The following is a 14,432-nucleotide window of genomic DNA, read 5'->3' on the forward strand; positions in this document are numbered from 1 at the left end:
GTCTCTGTGTGTTTGTTTGTGTGTGTTTGATTGTTTGTGTATTTGTGAGTGTGTGTGTTTGTGTGTGTGTGTTTGTTTGTTTGTTTGTGAGTGTGTGTGTTTGTGAGTGTGTGTGTTTGTGAGTGTGTGTGTTTGTGTTTGTTTGTTTGTGAGTGTGTGTTTGTGTGTGTGTCCTCATTTGCCCTGAGCATTATGTCAGGCCTTGTGCCATGCTCCTCCTCCCCCATGGTCGCGATCGTCTGCCCCGGAGAGAGTGATTAATTTGTGGCTAGGAGTAGAAGCCCCTCTCCCTGTCCTCTAAAGCTGCTGTTGCTGTTGAGCACAGAAGGCCCGGCGCCCTGTCCCGCCACCGCCCCAGCAGCAGCAGCGCCCTTTACGCGTGAAACCCGCAAGCTGCTGAAGCGCTGGACAGCTCTGCCGGCGTGATGATTTCTGCAGCTCCGAAGAGAGGGCGCTTACAAACCACACGGGGTTAGCCCTGAACTCAACACCACTGAGTAATAAATACACCAGTGTCTGTTTAAAATAGTGATTTGTTGCAACACATTGACATGGATCGCTTTCAAACACGATGCATTTCGGTCTGTGGCTGAACGGATAGCCTGGTGACGAAGCGGTGTAGATGAGCAACAGTAACATTATTACATTTTTGTAAATAGAAGGAAGCCGGGGAATGAGCGGAACTCGCTGGTGCCGGATGCACCGCACTGCAGACGAACGCTCCCCGCCGACGGGCAGCCTGGGTAAGATGATGTCTCGCTATTGCTATGTCTATATTTATTTAATGCAGGCTTGTAGTGGCAAGACGAACGACAGAGATACAGTTAACCCATTCTGCGTGCGGTATGGTGCTGCAGGGTGCAGTAAATCCCTGAAGATCATTTCAAAGTATGAGAGTGCACGAGACTGTCGTCCTCTGCTTTCTCCTCTCGTATTCTTACTGGCGGCTTATTGTAATCGACGAGATTCTGTGGAAAGTCCCAAGACGATGAAAATCTTTAAATGAAAACCATTATTTTCTATAATATTAAATATGATCGTTGTTGGGAGCATTGTTCTGAAACAGGCAATGCGACCGTTTTGCAGGATGCAGAATCATTTCATAGTTCACCGGTCTGTGCTGTATCGTTGCCGGTCTACTGTAGCAGAGCGTGTTTTGTGTAAATAACTGATCTGATGCAATATTTGAAATGCAGCTGCCACACCAACGCGAAGGGGGGTTTGTACAGTAATACACTCGTGTCTTTTTCAATAATTTAAAATCTATTTCAACGGGCTGTGTAGCCCTGTAGTGCTGTTCATGAATTTAAAATCGATTTCAACGGGCTGTGTAGCCCTGTAGTGCTGTTCATGAATTTAAAATCTATTTCAACGGGCTGTGTAGCCCTGTAGTGCTGTTCATGAATTTAAAATCTATTTCAACGGGCTGTGTAGCCCTGTAGTGCTGTTCATGAATTTAAAATCTGTTTAAACAGGCTGTGTAGCCCTGTAGTGCTGTTCATGAATTTAAAATCTGTTTAAACGGGCTGTGTAGCCCTATAGTGCTGTTCATGAATTTAAAATCTGTTTAAACGGGCTGTGTAGCCCTGTACCGTGTCTGCAGCGCATAACCACTGTGATGCAGCATTAAAAATGCTTTTAAATGATCCATTTGTTTTAAAGGAATCTTGACATCCATTCTAATGGAAATGAAAGTGTTTTGTTGCTCTTATTTGAGGTTATTAATGACAGTGGGTCCCTGGGGGGGGGGGGGGGGGAGCTGCAGGGAGCTGCAGCGAGCTGCAGCTGCTGTAATCCAGTGCTGTCCTCTAGCAGGACTCCTGCACACACCTGTCCTCACATGCAGCTCTGCTCCTGCTGGAGATTCGCAGCTGTGGCTGTGTTACATGTAGCAGGATAGAGGGAGATTCACGTGGCTGCTGTGAACTCGCTGCTCATCTTCAAGGGCTTGGCTTCTTCTAGATCTGCTGCAGTCCACTGTAGGTCATTTTGACATCATATGTGTCTGTGTTCAGCAGTGTCTGTTGTTGAATGGGGATGGTGTGTCTGTGTTCAGCAGTGTCTGTTGTTGAATGGGGATGGTGTGTGTGTGTGTGTGTGTTCAGCAGTGTGTGCTGCAGTGCTGATGGTGTGTGTGTGTGTTCAGTAGTGTCTGTGATGTGGAATGGGGGTGGTGTGTCTGTGTTCAGCAGTGTCTGTTGTTGAATGGGGATGGTGTGTGTGTTCAGCAGTGTCTGTTGTTGAATGGGGATGGTGTGTGTGTGTTCAGCAGTGTGTGCTGCAGTGCTGATGGTGTGTGTGTGTTCAGTAGTGTCTGTGTTGTGGAATGGGGATGGTGTATGTGTGTGTGTGTTCAGCAGTGTCTGTGTTGTGGAATGGGGATGGTGTGTGTGTGTCTGTGTTCAGCAGTGTATGTGTTGTGGAATGGGGATGGTGTGTGTGTGTGTGTGTTCAGCAGTGTCTGTGTTGTGGAATGGGGATGGTGTGTGTCTGTGTTCAGCAGTGTCTGTGATGTGGAATGGGGGTGGTGTGTCTGTGTTCAGCAGTGTCTGTGTTGTGGAATGGGGATGGTGTGTGTGTGTGTGTGTGTTCAGCAGTGTCTGTGATGTGGAATGGGGATGGTGTGTGTGTGTTCAGCAGTGTCTGTGTTGTGGAATGGGGGTGGTGTGTGTCTGTGTTCAGCAGTGTCTGTGTTGTGGAATGGGGATGGTGTGTGTGTGTGTGTTCAGCAGTGTCTGTGTTGTGGAATGGGGATGGTGTGTGTGTGTCTGTGTTCAGCAGTGTCTGTGTTGTGGAATGGGGATGGTGTGTGTGTGTGTGTGTTCAGCAGTGTCTGTGTTGTGGAATGGGGATGGTGTGTGTCTGTGTTCAGCAGTGTCTGTGATGTGGAATGGGGGTGGTGTGTCTGTGTTCAGCAGTGTCTGTGTTGTGGAATGGGGGTGGTGTGTGTGTGTGTGTGTTCAGCAGTGTCTGTGTTGTGGAATGGGGATGGTGTGTGTCTGTGTTCAGCAGTGTCTGTGTTGTGGAATGGGGATGGTGTGTGTGTGTGTGTTCAGCAGTGTCTGTGTTGTGGAATGGGGATGGTGTGTGTGTGTGTGTTCAGCAGTGTCTGTGTTGTGGAATGGGGGTGGTGTGTCTGTGTTCAGAAGTGTCAGTGTTGTGGAATGGGGATGGTGTGAGTGTGTGTGTTCAGCAGTGTCTGTGTTGTGGAATGGGGATGGTGTGTGTGTGTGTGTTCAGCAGTGTCTGTGATGTGGAATGGGGATGGTGTGTGTGTGTGTTCAGCAGTGTCTGTGTTGTGGAATGGGGATGGTGTGTGTGTGTGTGTTCAGCAGTGTCTGTGTTGTGGAATGGGGATGGTGTGTGTGTGTTCAGCAGTGTCTGTGATGTGGAATGGGGATGGTGTGTGTGTGTTCAGCAGTGTCTGTGTTGTGGAATGGGGATGGTGTGTGTGTCTGTGTTCAGCAGTGTCTGTGTTGTGGAATGGGGATGGTGTGAGTGTGTGTGTTCAGCAGTGTCTGTGTTGTGGAATGGGGATGGTGTGTGTGTGTGTGTTCAGCAGTGTCTGTGTTGTGGAATGGGGATGGTGTGTGTGTGTGTGTTCAGCAGTGTCTGTGTTGTGGAATGGGGATGGTGTGTGTGTGTGTGTGTTCAGCAGTGTCTGTGTTGTGGAATGGGGATGGTGTGTGTGTGTGTGTTCAGCAGTGTCTGTGATGTGGAATGGGGATGGTGTGTGTGTGTTCAGCAGTGTCTGTGTTGTGGAATGGGGATGGTGTGTGTCTGTGTTCAGCAGTGTCTGTGTTGTGGAATGGGGATGGCGTGTGTCTGTGTTCAGCAGTGTCTGTGTTGTGGAATGGGGATAGTGTGTGTGTGTGTGTGTTCAGCAGTGTCTGTGTTGTGGAATGGGGATGGTGTGTGTGTGTGTGTGTGTTCAGCAGTGTCTGTGATGTGGAATGGGGGTGGTGTGTCTGTGTTCAGCAGTGTCTGTGATGTGGAATGGGGATGGTGTGTGTCTGTGTTCAGCAGTGTCTGTGATGTGGAATGGGGATGGTGTGTGTGTTCAGAAGTGTCTGTGTTGTGGAATGGGGATGGTGTGTGTCTGTGTTCAGCAGTGTCTGTGTTGTGGAATGGGGATGGTGTGTGTGTGTGTGTTCAGCAGTGTCTGTGTTGTGGAATGGGGATGGTGTGTGTGTTCAGCAGTGTCTGTGATGTGGAATGGGGGTGGTGTGTCTGTTCAGCAGTGTCTGTGTTGTGGAATGGGGATGGTGTGTGTGTGTGTGTGTTCAGCAGTGTCTGTGTTGTGGAATGGGGATGGTGTGTGTGTGTGTGTGTGTTCAGCAGTGTCTGTGATGTGGAATGGGGGTGGTGTGTCTGTGTTCAGCAGTGTCTGTGATGTGGAATGGGGATGGTGTGTGTCTGTGTTCAGCAGTGTCTGTGATGTGGAATGGGGATGGTGTGTGTGTTCAGAAGTGTCTGTGTTGTGGAATGGGGATGGTGTGTGTCTGTGTTCAGCAGTGTCTGTGTTGTGGAATGGGGATGGTGTGTGTGTGTGTGTTCAGCAGTGTCTGTGTTGTGGAATGGGGATGGTGTGTGTGTTCAGCAGTGTCTGTGATGTGGAATGGGGGTGGTGTGTCTGTGTTCAGCAGTGTCTGTGTTGTGGAATGGGGGTGGTGTGTGTCTGTGTTCAGCAGTGTCTGTGTTGTGGAATGGGGATGGTGTGTGTGTGTGTGTTCAGCAGTGTCTGTGTTGTGGAATGGGGGTGGTGTGTGTGTGTGTGTTCAGCAGTGTCTGTGTTGTGGAATGGGGATGGTGTGTGTGTTCAGCAGTGTCTGTGATGTGGAATGGGGGTGGTGTGTCTGTGTTGTGGAATGGGGATGGTGTGTGTCTGTGTTCAGCAGTGTCTGTGATGTGGAATGGGGATGGTGTGTGTGTTCAGCAGTGTCTGTGTTGTGGAATGGGGGTTGTGTGTGTGTGTGTGTTCAGCAGTGTCTGTGATGTGGAATGGGGGTGTTGTGTCTGTGTTGTGGAATGGGGATGGTGTGTGTGTCTGTGTTCAGCAGTGTCTGTGTTGTGGAATGGGGGTGGTGTGTCTGTGTTGTGGAATGGGGATGGTGTGTCTGTGTTCAGCAGTGTCTGTGTTGTGGAATGGGGATGGTGTGTGTGTCTGTGTTCAGCAGTGTCTGTGTTGTGGAATGGGGATGGTGTGTGTCTGTGTTCAGCAGTGTGTGTGTTGTGGAATGGGGGTGGTGTGTCTGTGTTCAGCAGTGTCTGTGATGTGGAATGGGGGTGGTGTGTGTGTCTGTGTTCAGCAGTGTCTGTGTTGTGGAATGGGGGTGGTGTGTGTGTGTGTGTGTGTTCAGCAGTGTCTGTGATGTGGAATGGGGGTGGTGTGTGTCTGTGTTCAGCAGTGGCTGTGTTGTGGAATGGGGGTGGTGTGTGTGTGTGTGTTCAGCAGTGTCTGTGATGTGGAATGGGGGTGGTGTGTGTCTGTGTTCAGCAGTGTCTGTGTTGTGGAATGGGGATGGTGTGTGTGTGTGTTCAGCAGTGTCTGTGATGTGGAATGGGGATGGTCTGTGTGTCTGTGTTCAGCAGTGTCTGTGTTGCAGAGGTGATGGTTTGAGGCTCCTGGGCTCACAGAAGGATTCGGACGCTGGCAGTGCAGCGGCGCTCCCCGCCAGGCGAATGCAGCACATCATCGAGCAGAACCCCGACATGGCCACGGCTCTGCTCGCCGGGGAGAAGCTGCGGGAGCTCATCCTGCCGGGGCAGCAGGATGACCGGGCCGGGCCGCTGGCGGGGCTCCTGGTCCACATCAAACTGGAGCTGCCCTTCGACCGCGTTGTCACCATGGGAACCGTCCTCATCCCCATCGTGCTCGTCACACTGCTGTTCACCAGGAACTTCGCAGGTGAGTCTCTCTGAGCGGCGCTCCCTCCCTCCCGCACGCTTCCTCCCTCCCTCCCGCACGCTTCCTCCCTCCCTCCCGCACGCTTCCTCCCTCCCTCCCGCACACTTCCTCCCTCCCTCCCGCACGCTTCCTCCCTCCCTCCCGCACGCTTCCTCCCTCCCTCCCGCGCGCTTCCTCCCTCCCTCCCTCCCGCACGCTTCCTCCCTCCCTCCCGCACGCTTCCTTCCTCCCTCCCTCCCGCACGCTTCCTCCCTCCCTCCCGCACGCTTCCTCCCTCCCTCCCACACGCTTCCTCCCTCCCTCCCGCGCGCTTCCTCCCTCCCTCCCGCACGCTTCCTCCCTCCCTCCCGCACGCTTCCTCCCTCCCTCCCGCACACTTCCTCCCTCCCTCCCGCACGCTTCCTCCCTCCCTCCCGCACGCTTCCTCCCTCCCTCCCGCACGCTTCCTCCCTCCCTCCCGCACGCTTCCTCCCTCCCTCCCGCGCGCTTCCTCCCTCCCTCCCGCGCGCTTCCTCCCTCCCTCCCTCCCGCGCGCTTCCTCCCTCCCTCCCGCACGCTTCCTCCCTCCCTCCCGCACGCTTCCTCCCTCCCTCCCGCACGCTTCCTCCCTCCCTCCCGCGCGCTTCCTCCCTCCCTCCCGCACGCTTCCTCCCTCCCTCCCGCACACTTCCTCCCTCCCTCCCGCACGCTTCCTCCCTCCCTCCCGCGCGCTTCCTCCCTCCCTCCCTCCCGCACGCTTCCTCCCTCCCTCCCGCACGCTTCCTCCCTCCCTCCCTCCCGCACGCTTCCTCCCTCCCTCCCGCACGCTTCCTTCCTCCCTCCCTCCCGCACGCTTCCTCCCTCCCTCCCGCGCGCTTCCTCCCTCCCTCCCGCGCGCTTCCTCCCTCCCTCCCGCGCGCTTCCTCCCTCCCTCCCGCACGCTTCCTCCCTCCCTCCCGCACGCTTCCTCCCTCCCTCCCGCACGCTTCCTCCCTCCCTCCCACACGCTTTCATTCCACAGAGCTGCTTCTCATTTGAAATGTTTCATTCCACAGAGCTGCTTCTCGTTTGAAATGTTTCATTCCACAGAGCTGCGTCTCGTTTGAAATGTTTCATTCCACAGAGCTGCTTCTCGTTTGAAATGTTTCATTCCACAGAGCTGCTTCTCGTTTGAAATGTTTCATTCCACAGAGCTGCTTCTCGTTTGAAATGTTTCCTTCCACAGAGCTGCGTCTCATTTGAAATGTTTCATTCCACAGAGCTGCGTCTCGTTTGAAATGTTTCATTCCACAGAGCTGCTTCTCATTTGAAATGTTTCATTCCACAGAGCTGCTTCTCGTTTGAAATGTTTCATTCCACAGAGCTGCTTCTCGTTTGAAATGTTTCATTCCACAGAGCTGCTTCTCATTTGAAATGTTTCATTCCACAGAGCTGCTTCTCGTTTGAAATGTTTCATTCCACAGAGCTGCTTCTCGTTTGAAATGTTTCATTCCACAGAGCTGCTTCTCGTTTGAAATGTTTCATTCCACAGAGCTGCTTCTCATTTGAAATGTTTCATTCCACAGAGCTGCTTCTCGTTTGAAATGTTTCATTCCACAGAGCTGCTTCTCGTTTGAAATGTTTCATTCCACAGAGCTGCTTCTCGTTTGAAATGTTTCATTCCACAGAGCTGCTTCTCATTTGAAATGTTTCATTCCACAGAGCTGCTTCTCGTTTGAAATGTTTCATTCCACAGAGCTGCGTCTCGTTTGAAATGTTTCATTCCACAGAGCTGCGTCTCGTTTGAAATGTTTCATTCCACAGAGCTGCGTCTCGTTTGAAATGTTTCATTCCACAGAGCTGAGGCTCGTTTGCTCTAAGCTATTCCTGTTTGTCTCTGTTCTGCAGAAGAGTCGATCTACTGCTACACTCCACACAACTTCACGCGAGACCAGGCCCTGTACGCCCGGGGGTACTGCTGGACAGAGCTGCGAGACGCTGTCCCGGGGGTGGAGCCCGCGCTCAGGCGCTCTCTATTCCAACACAAGTTCCTCCCGTACGCCCTACTGGCCTTCGCTGGCATCATGTACATCCCGGCGCTGGGCTGGGAGTTCATGACCTCCACACGCCTCACCTCCGAGCTCAACTTCCTGCTGCACGAGATCGACAACTGCTACCACCGGGCGGCCGAGGGCAGGGCCCCGAAGATCGAGAAGCAGATCCAGTCGAAGGGGCCCGGAATCACGGAGCGGGAGCGCAGGGAGATCATCGAGGATGCGGAGAAGGAGAAGAGTCCCGAGCAGAACCTGTTTGAGAAGTACCTGGAGCGCCGCGGCCAGAGCAACTTCCTGGCCAAGCTGTACCTGGCGCGCCACCTAGTGATCGTCTTCCTGAGCTCCATCCCCATCTCCTACCTCTCCACTTACTACGCCACGCAGAGGCAGAACGAGTTCACCTGCGCGCTGGGAGAGCCCCCCGACGTGAGCAGCGCCGCCCCGCTGGTGATCCATGTGAACTGCAAGCTCCCGGCCGTGCAGCTGCAGAGGATCCTGTCCGCGGTGGACATCTCCCTGCTGAGCTTCATCAACCTCATCATCCTGGTGAACCTGCTGCACCTGTTCATCGTGCGCAAGTCCAACTTCATCTTCGACAAGCTGCACAAGGTGGGCATCAAGACCAAGCGGCAGTGGCAGAAGTCCCAGTTCTGCGACATCAACATCCTGGCCATGTTCTGCAATGAGAACCGCGACCACATCAAGTCCCTGAACCGGCTGGACTTCATCACCAACGAGAGTGACCTCATGTACGACAACGTGGTCCGCCAGCTCCTGGCAGCACTGGCCCAGTCCAACCACGACACCACGCCCACCATGCGGGACTCGGGGGTCCAGACTGTGGACCCCAGCGTGGACCCCGCAGCTTTCACAGAGGGGGAGCTGGGAGTCATCAAGAGACCCCGCAAGAAGATGAAGTGGATCCCAAGCTCCAATCCTCTGCCCCAGTCCTTCAAAGAGCCGCTCGCTCTCATGAGAGTGGAGAACAGCAGCAAGCCTGACAAACCCAAACCCGTCCGTCGCAAAACCACCGCGGACACCCTCATAGCACCCCTGCTGGAGTCCAGCGCCAAGAGCACACAGCACCCGCCCAGCACTAAAGGTACCTGGAGAGTGAAGGGGAAGGGGGGGGAGGGGGAGGGCGGATTGTGAGGGGGGAGGATGAAGGGACAGGGTGAGGGGAGAGGGGAGAGGGGAGGGTGAGGTGAGGTGAGGTGAGGGGGGAGGGTGAAGGGACAGGGTGAGGGGAGAGGGGAGGGTGAAGGGACAGGGTGAGGGGAGGGTGAGGTGAGGGGGGAGGGGGAGGTGAAGGGACAGGGTGATGTATGAGGTGAGAGGGGACAGGGTGAAGGGTGAAGGGACAGGGTGAGAGGAGGGTGAGGTGAGGGGGGGGGTGAAGGGACAGGGTGATGTATTTTCGGTGAGAGAGGACAGGGTGAAGGGTGAAGGGACAGGGGGAGGGGGAGGGCCGAGGAGTGAGCGATTTAGGGTTAGAGCCAAAGGGCAAATTTCCAGTTAAAGAACTGAACTACAATTGAGAAAAAGCTGTTCAGTCTGATGTTAGTGTTCAATTAACAGGAGCGATGGAGGCTGACAGAGGCATGGTTATAGCTAACAGACTGGGAGGAGCTGGAGTTATAAAGAGAGACTGGGACTCGTGGATCCATGTGCAGCAGATTCTTGTGGTTTATGGCATGAAGTTGGGTCTGGGGGAGTTTGATCAGGGACGGCTATTAAAGGGGTTAACGGCAGGCAAGTACATTCTGAATTCAGGGATGGAAATAAGACTCCCGTTGCAGAGCAGTTGGATTGTTTCCTTGTTTTGCTGTGGGTTTAATAAGACACACCTGAGCTTGTTACCTGTACACTGGGGCTAGTCAAGCACATATTAAACCCTGGAATAGGTGACACTGCTGTGCAACAGGAGTCTGTTTCCACACTGCAATGTGTTGAGCTGTCTTTGCTGCAGGGATTCTCAGCTCCGTCGGTGTCGACAGAGTGATTGAGAAGAAGCACTCGAGGCACTTCTCCCTGGACGTGCACCCCTACATGCTGGGCACCCGCAAGCCCAAACCGGAGGTGCCCATCCCCAGCCCCCACACCCAGGAGGCAGGCCGCGGGCACACCGTCGTCTCCATCGCAGGTACAGCACAGGCTGGGTTTGAATCCCTTTAAACTCCCTGCAATGAGCACAGCCAGCTGGGACAGCACACAGCACCCAGCGAGAATCTGAGAGCAGGGTAGAACAGAACAACACAAGAGACTTACACAAGGAGGAGGCAGTTCAGTTCCAATCCCAGTTTAGAGAACCCTGACCTGGCTTGGTAACCTCTCCATAAACTCCCCACTCTAAACAAGTGTCTCCTACCCCCTGCACTGTGTCCTCTAGTCCTGTCTACCCCTGCACTGTATCCTCTAGTCCTGTCTACCCCTGCACTGTGTCCTCTAGTCCTGTCTACCCCTGCACTGTGTCCTCTAGTCCTGTCTACCCCTGCACTGTATCCTCTAGTCCTGTCTACCCCTGCACTGTATCCTCTAGTCCTGTCTACCCCTGCACTGTATCCTCTAGTCCTGTCTACCCCTGCACTGTGTCCTCTAGTCCTGTCTACCCCTGCACTGTGTCCTCTAGTCCTGTCTACCCCTGCACTGTGTCCTCTAGTCCTGTCTACCCCTGCACTGTGTCCTCTAGTCCTGTCTACCCCTGCACTGTGCCCTCTAGTCCTGTCTACCCCTGCACTGTGTCCTCTAGTCCTGTCTACCCCTGCACTGTATCCTCTAGTCCTGTCTACCCCTGCACTGTATCCTCTAGTCCTGTCTACCCCTGCACTTTGTCCTCTAGTCCTGGTGCTGTGCTCGATTCCTTGTTTTATTGTTTGCTACAAGTGAATAATATCTTAGTTGTTCTTAGTAAAATTCTCAAACCTGTTGTATTCTGTAGTGCTTTTTAACTGGAGTAGTGTGCTGACTGGCTTGTGTGTGTCTATCTGCAGTGTGTACAAGCTGTAGTTGACACAGAGCACTGCTGGACAGTCGGCTCACATGGTATTGAAGCGATCAATCCCAACGAGACACCTGCCTCAGATACGCAGAGATAAGGAGCCTGTCTGGTGCTGTCTGTTTAGAGCGCAAAATTACATTCTCAGAGAGTTCAGTATAAACTGCTGTGCAGAATCACATTATTATTATCTGTTTATTTAGCAGACGCCTTTATCCAAGGCGACTTACAGAAACTAGGGTGTGTGAACTATGCATCAGCTGCAGAGTCACTTACAACTACGTCTCACCCGAAAGACGGAGCACAAGGAGGTTAAGTGACTTGCTCAGGGTCACACAATGAGTCAGTGGGTGAGGTGAGATTCGAACCGGGGACCTCCTGGTTACAAGCCCTTTTCTTTAACCACTGGACCACACATTCTCAGAGTTCAGTATAAACTGCTGTGCAGAATCACACTCAGAGTTCAGTATAAACTGCTGTGCAGAATCACATTCTCAGAGTTCAGTGTAAACTGCTGTGCAGAATCACATTTTCAGAGTTCAGTATAAACTGCTGTGCAGAATCACATTCTCAGAGTTCAGTATAAACTGCTGTGCAGAATCACATTCTCAGAGAGTTCAGTATAAACTGCTGTGCAGAATCACATTCTCAGAGTTCAGTATAAACTGCTGTGCAGAGTCACATTCTCAGAGTTCAGTATAAACTGCTGTGCAGAATCACATTCTCAGAGAGTTCAGTATAAACTGCTGTGCAGAGTCACATTCTCAGAGTTCAGTATAAGCTGCTGTGCAGAATCACACTCTGAGTTCAGTATAAACTGCTGTGCAGAATCACATTCTCAGAGAGTTCAGTATAAGCTGCTGTGCAGAATTACACTCAGTGTCAAAGCATTAATAAATGATAACCAAGGTGAATCATCACACTTTGAATTGTGAAAATCAGAATCTCATGACACTATTTTGAACCTGCTACTTGTGGGGAGGTGTATGTCCTTCCTGACAGGTCTGTTTGTCTCTGCAGACAGCAAGGAGAGCCGAGCCGAGCCTGGCTTCCCCTCCCAGCCCTGCCGGACCCTGCCCAGTGCTGTCTACATCAACGGGAGCACCAGCAGCCTTCCTGCTGCTGCATCTGAGGAGCCCGAGAGCAAGGGCCCGGGCTTCAACAGGAACCCCACCCACCCCGTGCTGAACCACCCCCCGCTGTACGAAAAGGAGGAGCCCCCACTGAGCATAGAGAGGACTGGAGAGCTCCTGACTGCAGGGCAGTACTGAGGCACACACCCTGCACCCAGCACCCTGCACACGAGCAGCCCCTGAGAGGAGTGGAGAGGAGAGGACGGGAGAGCTCCTCACTGCAGGGCAGTACTGAGGCACACACCCTGCACCCTGCACACGAGCAGACCCTGAGAGGAGAGGAGAGGAGAGGAGAGGACAGGAGAGCTCCTCACTGCAGGGCAGTACTGAGGCACACACCCTGCACCCTGCACCCTGCACACGAGCAGCCCCTGAGAGGAGAGGAGAGGAGAGGACGGGAGAGCTCCTCACTGCAGGGCAGTACTGAGGCACACACCCTGCACCCTGCACCCTGCACACGAGCAGCCCCTGAGAGGAGAGGAGAGGAGAGGACGGGAGAGCTCCTCACTGCAGGGCAGTACTGAGGCACACACCCTGCACCCTGCACCCTGCACCCGAGCAGCCCCTGAGAGGAGAGGACGGGAGAGCTCCTCACTGCAGGGCAGTACTGAGGAATCTCACACACTGCTGAACATTCACACTCACTCAGAGATACACAGAAAGCAGGTTCCAATAGAAAGCTGCCTGCAGGCCACTCTCTCCACACAAATAACACAAGCTAACTTTCCATTGCAATATACATCAGGGACATAGAGGAATGAAACAGGAGCTGAACACAGAAACAGCAGTATAATAAAATAAATACTTGCCATGATCCAGGGACTGAGAATTCATTCACATGCCTGGTCCTGATGAGCACCTTGCATCTGAGGAGAGGGGGTCAGGACAGCCTCCTCCAGACTGTGATCCACACACTGGGGTTCAGGACAGCCTCCTCCAGACTGTGATCCACACACTGGGGTTCAGATGAGCCTCCTCCAGACTGTGATCCACACAGTGGGGTTCAGGACAGCCTCCTCCAGACTGTGATCCACACACTGGGGTTCAGGACAGCCTCCTCCAGACTGTGATCCACACACTGGGGTTCACATGAGCCTCCTCCAGACTGTGATCCACACACTGGGGTTCAGGACAGCCTCCTCCAGACTGTGATCCACACACTGGGGTTCAGATGAGCCTCCTCCTGACTGTGATTCACACACTGGGGTTCAGATGAGCCTCCTCCTGACTGTGATCCACACACTGGGGTTCAGGACAGCCTCCTCCAGACTGTGATCCACACACTGGGGTTCAGATGAGCCTCCTCCAGACTGTGATCCACACACTGGGGTTCAGGACAGCCTCCTCCAGACTGTGATCCACACACTGGCGGATCACTGCCCCTGAGCACAGAGCCAAACCGGATCACTGCTCCTAATCCCAATCCATTAGGCAATATCTGTGGCTATTTTGCACACTGTGTTTGTTTTTTTATGTTTTAACAAGGTGTTTTTTAAACATGTTATTTGTTATAAAGTGCTTTGTAAAGATTCTGCCGTGAAGGAGAAATCAGCGAGACTGAATCTATGAAAAACAAACAGCATGGAAAAGCACTTGCACCCCAATCCAGGGGGGACCCCAGAAATAAACTGATCTTAAAAAGCACTTGCACCCCAATCCAGGGGGGACCCCAGAAATAAACTGAGCTTAAAAAGCACTTGCACCCCAATCCAGGTGGGACCCCAGAAATAAACTGATCTTAAAAAGCACTTGCACCCCAATCCAGGTGGGACCCCAGAAATAGAATGCGCTCGTCCCTCTAATGCAGTGACTAAAGCAAGCTGGGATATACAATTTGAAATGATCTCATCTCTCTGCTGCTCCAGCTCCTCTGTACTGTACAGTACAACACAGTGGAAGAGCAGCTGGGGGGGCAGTCTGGGATATACAATTTGAAATGATCTCATCTCTCTGCAGCTCCAGCTCCTCTGTACTGTACAGTACAACACAGTGGAAGAGCAGCTGGGGGGGTCAGTCTGGGATATACAATTTGAAATGATCTCATCTCTCTGCAGCTCCAGCTCCTCTGTACTGTACAGTACAACACAGTGGAAGAGCAGCTGGGGGGGCAGTCTGGGATGTACAATTTGAAATGATCTCATCTCTCTGCAGCTCCAGCTCCTCTGTACTGTACAGTACAACACAGTGGAAGAGCAGCTGGGGGGGTCAGTCTGGGATGTACAATTTGAAATGATCTCATCTCTCTGCAGCTCCAGCTCCTCTGTACTGTACAGTACAACACAGTGGAAGAGCAGCTGGGGGGGGCAGTCTGGGATATACAATTTGAAATGATCTCATCTCTCTGCTGCTCCAGCTCCTCTGTACTGTACAGTACAACACAGTGG

General features: G+C 52.9%; 1 protein-coding gene across 3 annotated transcripts; it reads left to right on the forward strand.

The window, feature by feature from the left end:
* Positions 1–279: 279 nt before the first annotated feature.
* Positions 280–13,096, forward strand: LOC131697374 (pannexin-2-like). Of its 3 annotated transcripts, XM_058985463.1 has the most exons (5): positions 280–743; positions 5,607–5,908; positions 7,775–9,022; positions 9,890–10,063; positions 11,936–13,096. In XM_058985463.1, the coding sequence occupies exons 2-5, from the start codon at positions 5,683–5,685 to the stop codon at positions 12,184–12,186; spliced, it is 1,899 nt and encodes a 632-aa protein (XP_058841446.1). In that variant the 5' UTR covers positions 280–743; positions 5,607–5,682; the 3' UTR covers positions 12,187–13,096. The 3 variants fall into 3 exon arrangements, with proteins under 3 accessions (XP_058841446.1, XP_058841444.1, XP_058841445.1); XM_058985461.1 differs by lacking the exon at positions 280–743 and having other exon boundaries at positions 4,368–5,908; XM_058985462.1 differs by lacking the exons at positions 280–743; positions 11,936–13,096 and having other exon boundaries at positions 4,368–5,908; positions 9,499–10,032.
* The last annotated feature ends 1,336 nt before the right edge of the window (positions 13,097–14,432 follow it).

This window comes from Acipenser ruthenus, chromosome 14, assembly GCF_902713425.1.
Source record: "Acipenser ruthenus chromosome 14, fAciRut3.2 maternal haplotype, whole genome shotgun sequence".
Classification (NCBI taxonomy): Eukaryota; Metazoa; Chordata; class Actinopteri; order Acipenseriformes; family Acipenseridae; genus Acipenser; species Acipenser ruthenus.

Coding starts and splice junctions, on each gene's coding strand:
- LOC131697374 (XM_058985461.1), top strand. CDS start 5,281: ATGGGGGTGGTGTGTGTGTCTGTGTTCAGCAGTGTCTGTGTTGTGGAA. Junction 9,023..9,889: donor GCACCCGCCCAGCACTAAAG/GTACCTGGAGAG, acceptor TCTTTGCTGCAG/GGATTCTCAGCTCCGTCGGT. Junction 10,064..11,935: donor CACCGTCGTCTCCATCGCAG/GTACAGCACAGG, acceptor TTGTCTCTGCAG/ACAGCAAGGAGAGCCGAGCC.